The following is a 7,325-nucleotide window of genomic DNA, read 5'->3' on the forward strand; positions in this document are numbered from 1 at the left end:
TCTAAAACGCTCATATGCCCCCATGTGGCGTTCTAATATATTAAAAATATCTAGCCCTCAATTTTCATTTAAATTAGTATAGGTACATTATATTTGGCCGTTAGATTAGATCACATTCTAATAAATCGATGGACCCACTATTTTTAACTGTTAGATTTATTATACGGTACGTATATACGATCCTTCACTTCCCCTGCTAGTGGCCCCAAGAGAAAAAAGCAGATAAAAAATGCAATAAAACGTATGTACGTACATACCTAGAAGACATATTCACCAGGAAAACAAAGAAGAAAAGCATATGTACGTACATACCCAGAAGAAAAAATATGCAATAAACAAGCACACTATCGATAGGACTGTCAATGAGTCGAGCTCGAGCGAGCTTGTTTGTCTGAGCTCAAGCTCGGTATAGACTCGAGTCGAGCTCGAGCCGAGCCTCGTCAAGTCTCGAGTTTTCAGTTAGGCTCGTGCTCGGCTTGTTCGAGCTTTGAGCTTTTTCTCGAGCTTGGAGTATGTACACGCACAGGACAGCATGCAAGCTTGTAGGAGTACTACTAGCACCGGGCAGATAACATGTGAGAGCTTGTACTACTAGCATGGATAGAGATACACACGAATCTAGCCATGCAACTTTTTATTGGGAAGTGTGCTAGTGCTAGTAGGAGTACTAGGCTGGTATGAATAATTTAATACTCCATATAAGACAGGTGTGGGCTTGCTGCTAGCCCGTGGTGCATAGATATAAAACAAGTCAAACATACTAGTAAGAAAATAGCATGTCACTTTTTGACTGTAGGTGAGCAGGTGAGCTCATCGAGTTGTTCGAGTTCGGTTCGATGAGGCTCGTGAGCCTTTCTGCAAGCTCGGGCTTGGCTCGTACGATGGTCGAATCGAGCTCGAGCCGAGACTAAGACGAGCCGAGTTCGAGTAGCCTGCAAGCCTCGAGCTTTTTTGACAGCCATAACTATCGATGGCAAAGAAAAAAAAACATGTACGTACGCAGGCACCTACCATTGAGAAAAACAAACAATTAATATATCTATTTAAAATATAGCACATATATCTTATCTATAATAGATAAAATATTACATCACATATTAGCAATATTTTAATTAAAAAATTATCACACAAAACCGTATTATATCTTTTTATGCCCTTTCGCACCAAATAATATAAACAATTATTAAACACCACATCATTTACAAACAATTCCATCTACTTTCTTCACCTGTGGACCCAATAAATATATCTCAAAGAAAACAAAGGGCCCTTTATCTCCCCCTCCCCCTCCCCTCACATGCGTTTATCAATGTCTGCTCCTCCCACTAGCTTGAACTGGCACTCTTCATTCCTGTCCCCGTTCCTATTATTTAGCTATCCAACTAAAAGAGAAATAATTAATAATTTTAATTTTTAAATGATGATAATTCTATAGCTACACGCTACATGTTTGATATCTAATTTAACTATTTCTCTATTTGCAATTAAACAAACAAATTAAGTTTCGTATGCCTATGTTTTTCTATATAAGAAATATATCATAGTCAACCCACGAATTCTATATGTCATCCAAATAGCAAAGAAGTATGATAAAAATATCAACATATATTACATCATTACATAGATCATTCTAAAAATATGTATAGTTAAACTGAATTGGTAGAATATTTTTATGGTGGACAACACTTGCCTTTTTCATGTTGTCCGAATTGAATAAAAAACTACAAAATAATTTTATGACACATGTTTGCGCCATCATATATCATATATCATATATCATATATAGATATTCTTCTACACCTTTTAGGTATGAACACAATTTCATTTATTTCTTTTTGCACAAACCATTAAAAAGATGAATCATATCTATCTCAGGATAACAAAAAAATTATTAACTAAACTTGATCAATTATGTAAACATCACTACAACGGACCGTATACATCCTTCATAGGTACAACAAATACATCTCACCATCTACACAAATATTACAACCATGGAGCAAGGGTGACTAGGAGCTACAAGAAAACTATTGTCACTAAACAATTGTCATATACCAGACACACACAAATTGTAATAAATTTATTCAGACTTTGGAACCAAATATTTCCATGCACAAACAAGTGCATGGGAGAGAAAGAGAAGTGGGGAGAGAGTTAGTAGACCAGTCTTGACGAGTTAAGAATAATAAACCAATAATAGGTGGGACAAGGCACAACGAGCATATCTAGGCCTTATTTTTTAGGCATGGAACACATTTACTACGAATTACGAGAAGACCGTATAGCAACCAAACAATTTTCATGCTAGAAATGAAAAATAATGAAATAATTTATTTGGTCTTGGAACACTGATTTTCTATGGTTTGATAGAATACAACATAATTATAGCAACTAGATATAAATTATGAGCTTTATATATATATATATATAATGATCTAAATGTACTTAATACATGCCAAGTACAGGATAGCTAAACAAAAATTAAATAACATACTAGTCGATCTCAAGCACATAATTCCTAATATTGATTAAAAAATTATGCAAAAGTATGTAAATCATGTAAGCAATCATAGTATACCACATTCTAAAAATAATGATATAATGATGCATGCACGATTATATATATTTAGTTGTTCGATCGTGTTCACGCTAGGCTGCATGAAGCCATGCATACCATGCAAAATAGTGTTCACAATTAGATTGTGTGCCACACCTATTGGACTCTACAAACCCATGTATGTAGTGTAGCCTCATGTCCTATCCAATCCACCAATTATTGAACAATGAGAATATATACTGGCCTTACCAACTTATATAAAAGGCGATTGAATTTTTTATGAAAGTTGATAAAGAAAAAAGTGTACTGCTATGCTACTATATTTATCATATCACAAATTTTATACTTCAAATAAGACTTGTATGAAATAAAATAGAAAATATAAAAATATCAATAGGGAGTAGATTTAACCAATTGGGAAAAATTTTACTTCTTACTTTACACTTAAATTGAAACGACTATTGCAATAAACATTGCATAATAATTGCCTTAGATAATTGGAACTACTCTAATAGGTTAGAAAAATTATCTAAGCAATGCCAAGAAGAAAATTTATGAAACAAATCATACTTTTGAAGCATGGCGTGCAAATATTATACAGTTAATATTCCGCTTGCATAAGTGTCTCAAATACAACTTACGTTGCATGCCCACGCATTCGTGTGGGCTACCTTTCTAGATAATAGAAATACCGTTAAATAGTTAAAGTGAAGTTGTTGATAAAGTAAAGTTAATTTGGATGGCAGAGATGAAGTAAAGTTACACCGTGACTTTACTAGCTAGGTAGAGGATATGCGTCCCTCATAAATACAAACAGAAGCCTTAGTGCGATTCACGTCTAGATGCATAGCGGCTTCGCCGCCTCGTCACTTTCGGTCATCCGCTTCCCCCTCCCCTCCTGGTGCAAAGACACAACAGCAAGGAAACATCACACAGTAAACACAGAAAAAAGCATGCCGATGACAGCTGATGAATCCTAACCCCTAAAATGTATCCGATAAAAGCCCTGCGCGTGAATTAATTAGGCGCTGCCACTCACAGCCGCCGCTGGTAGACAAATCGTATTGCAAGGAACAAAAGGGGGCGATGGATTTGAACACCAGATCCCCTTCAGTGCCCTGCCTCTACTCAGACGCCTGTTTGGTTGGAGAGAGTTTTTAGAAGGGATTGTGAATTTAGAGGGATGAGGCTATTAACTGCTTTCCTTGATTGGGAGACATGGAAATTTTGGTGAGATGGGAATGGGGAATTAAGAAAGGAACTCCCTCCTTTTCAATACATGAGTAGGGGTGGTAATTGGGAAGGAATTCCTCCTTTACTTTGCCTAAACAAATCTTAGCCATCCATTTTCATTAATCACCTAACCTCCAACTAAACTCCCTATCAATTTCCGCCACGTCGAGCAAACAAGATATTGAGAAATTAAACATCAAATTTCTATCTTAATCTCATCATCAATTCCCTAGTGTAAACTCTCCATCCCTTCCCCTCGAGTTGCCAAACAATGGCGGCTGTCTTTTCAAAATTAGTTGATACCCCGCACTTTGCTGCGGGATATGTGGATAAATACATGTTATACATTATAAAAGTGATAGACATATATGTTTAAATAATGTGAAAATGATGTGAAGTTGGTGATTTGACATTGCTTGCATGCTGAGTTTTAAATATAAAACAAAAATACAAATGATGCCATGTTAGCATGATATTTAAAATACTCTAGATAATAATTGTTATTGGGTGATGATGTGGCACACTTGCATGTTGAGTTTTAGGAGTTAGTGGGTAGTAACTATATAGAAATTATAGATATATAACTAGCTGTGACGAACTTGGAGCCGAGTCAAGGAATTGAGAGCTTTCACGGCCGTACCGTCGGGACACACGCAACGGATACAAAGAGAGAAGGCACGAAAAATGTACCGTCGGCTTTCGGTGGAGTTATCCCCTAAAAAATGTGGGTGCGGTGGAGCAGCCCGTGGGCTGGGGGAAAAAATTAAAGGCCACGAAAAATACGGTCCATATCCAGAAAGTCTTCCCCACCAGCCCGATAGTGTGCAACAGATCTTAATGTAGAATCGACGGCAGGGATCGACTGATAGATTACAAATTTGCAGGCGACTGCACCATTCAGAAGATAATAAATTAGTAGGGAAGATATCCCTTGAGTTAAATCGTATTATGTGGTTGAGGCTAGGATAGTGACTGAGGTAAGATGAGAAAGATGTTTCAAAACGATGATAGGTAGAGGGGAAGTACAGCACTCTTGTTACATCCTGTGTGGTTACATTCTCTATTGTACAGTACAAAATTTGAATGCTACAATCGCATTCTTGTTAGGACGGGAGGGATCGAGCAACAAGTCGTATATAAACTACTGTCCAGTAGGAGTAGTTGTAGTAGTCGTAGTCGTAGTATGTACTGCACGTCTCGGCAGATGGTAACCGCCTCTCCGGACAGCGCCGGTCACACGGCAGCCGCACCCGTAGGCCGCGCCGTGTCGCATCTTCGCGTGCGCCGCGCACGGGTGCACCACAAATGTGCAACACGGTGGCTGCCGCTGCCGCTGCACATTGGCTTCCGCCGCCGTCCTCGTCGTCGTCGCCGTCGACGTCGCGGGCGGCAGCGGCGGGGCCTGCTGCTGCTGCTCATCCTCCACGGCGTCGTCGTCCTCCTCCAAGAAGAGCATCAGCGTGCGACGGTACCCGGTGGCGGCGGCTGGCAGGTACCCCGCCGTGCTGCCGCGCTCGGCGCCGGCGCCGGCCACCATCGTCGTCGTCGTGCTGGTGCCGCCGTCTTGTGGCCGCGGTGCGCCCCGTGCGTGGCGGCCTTCGTCGTCGTGCGCCACGGTTGCGACGACGTTGAGGTCGGGAAGAAGCTTTCCGTGTCCTCCTCCCGTGACGGCGCCACCGGATGTTCCGGCCATGGAGTCGGATGTTGCGGCGTGTTGTTCGTCGTCTCGAGCATCGGCCAGCATGACGCCATCGTCCGACCTCAGTTTTGATCTGACAGCACCACCATCTTCCGGAGCATCAGCATCGTCGTCGTCGTCATCGAGTATGACCACAGATGATGATTCGCCGGAGCTCTCTTTTGATCCGTCGTTGTCTGGAACACAGCGCTGTCGTCGTTGTTGTTGTGGATGCGGCGGTGTTGCGGCAGCTGCAATCTCATCGGATATCTTCCTCCTCTTGTGTACTCCTCCAGCCATCAGCTCCATGGTCGTCGCCGCCGGCGACGTCACGGCGCTCGGCGCCGACGGCGGCGGCGCGCGTGGCATCAGCTCCATGGTCGCCGCCGCCGACGACGTCACGGCGCTCGGCGGCGAGGGCGGCGGCATGCGTGGCGTCATGTAAATCTTACACAGCACCAGCTCATTGGAGGAGGAGGCTGAAGCAGCATCGTTGTCGACGCCGAGCTCCACCATGAGCCACCCGGTGCGAACCCGCTTGCCGTCCTCCTCCCTCTTCTTGACGAAGGAGAAGAACTGCCGGTGCCCGACGCGGCGGCCGGCGGCGTCGACGACGGCACGGACGCCCGACTCCGAGTGCCAGCACCCGTCCCCGGACTCCACCGCGCGCGCCCGCCGCGTCCCGCGCTCGGTGGTGGTCCGCACGGGGGAGAAGAAGTACCACGCCCTGGAGCCGTCCGCGGCGCGCGCCGGGAGGTGCCTCGCCGTGAGGTCGGCCGGGTCGGCGGCGTACGCGTCGGCGTGGTGGATGAAGCTCGGTACGCCGCCAGCGGCGACGGCGGCGGCGGGCTTGGTGGTGGTGAGGAGGAGGCGAGGGTGAAGGTAGGAGGAGATGAGCTCCTGCTCGGTGGGGTGGCGCGAGGCGAAGACGGCGGGGCACGCGTCGGCGTCGGCGTCGGCCATGGCAGGATCGGTGATTCTTGGCTGGGCAGGAGTGGAGCTAGTTTTGTTTCTCCGATATAGTAGGAGTACAACATATATGGGGAGTTTGGGAGTTTGGAGCAAGCTAGGTGTCCTAGAACCAGTCGGACTCGGTCGGTCGATTCGGCAGCAGCTCATTCTCCCAGCCCGACTTCCATATACATCTCTCTCTAGTTATTTCCTATAAACGGAAGACCGAATCGGATGCCTACGGCCCACGACAACCGAATTTGCTAATTAGTTTTTTCCTTTTTAGCACCTAATATTTTTCCTTTTTAGGTAAATTTATACGCATAAAATTTGAACGTGACTGGTTAGGCATATCCGGCAACCTCACTTTGGTTGCTACTAGTACACTCAATAGTCCATGCATTTTTTTCTTCTTAATGAATTTTCTCTTAAACTACTTGTCCGATCTATAATCCGATTATACTGTTGTGTTCGTTGCAATTAAATCTTTGCAACAAGATCTTACATTATTATATTCTCATAAAAAAATCTATGTTGTAAATTACTTTTATTATAGATGCAAGTTACTTTTATCATATATATACATTACTTTTAGATTTGACCTATTTGATAACTTATATATTTTAAATCACGTATTATTTTCAATATCTATTTGCATCATTGTACTCTACAAAACAAGAACCATGTTGAATATATCAAAATAATTTATTAATTTAAAAATAATTTAATTAAATTATAAAAATAATTTAGCTATGCAACATAAGTAACTCTATGTAGTAAAAGTAATTATATTGTGACTGAGTTAAAATAAGAAACCATGTAAAGTAAATTCACAAGTAAAGTGTAGAGAAGATTTATAAGAAAATGCTTTTATGAAAGTAAAATTAATAAAGTCTAAAAGTAAAT

At 42.5% G+C, this 7,325-nt stretch overlaps 1 protein-coding gene across 1 annotated transcript; it reads right to left on the reverse strand.

The window, feature by feature from the left end:
- Nucleotides 1–4,931: 4,931 nt before the first annotated feature.
- On the reverse strand, nt 4,932–6,431 carry LOC127784717 (uncharacterized). Its single transcript, XM_052312058.1, has one exon. It carries the CDS (start codon nt 6,429–6,431, stop codon nt 4,932–4,934), a length of 1,500 nt encoding a protein of 499 aa, XP_052168018.1.
- Between the last annotated feature and the right edge of the window lie 894 nt (nt 6,432–7,325).

Source organism: Oryza glaberrima, chromosome 9 (genome assembly GCF_000147395.1).
Source record: "Oryza glaberrima chromosome 9, OglaRS2, whole genome shotgun sequence".
In the NCBI taxonomy this organism is placed as follows: Eukaryota; Viridiplantae; Streptophyta; class Magnoliopsida; order Poales; family Poaceae; genus Oryza; species Oryza glaberrima.

What these genes read in the sequence shown, in the direction of transcription:
- LOC127784717 (XM_052312058.1), bottom strand. Translation starts at nt 6,431, where the DNA reads ATGGCCGACGCCGACGCCGACGCGTGCCCCGCCGTCTTCGCCTCGCGC.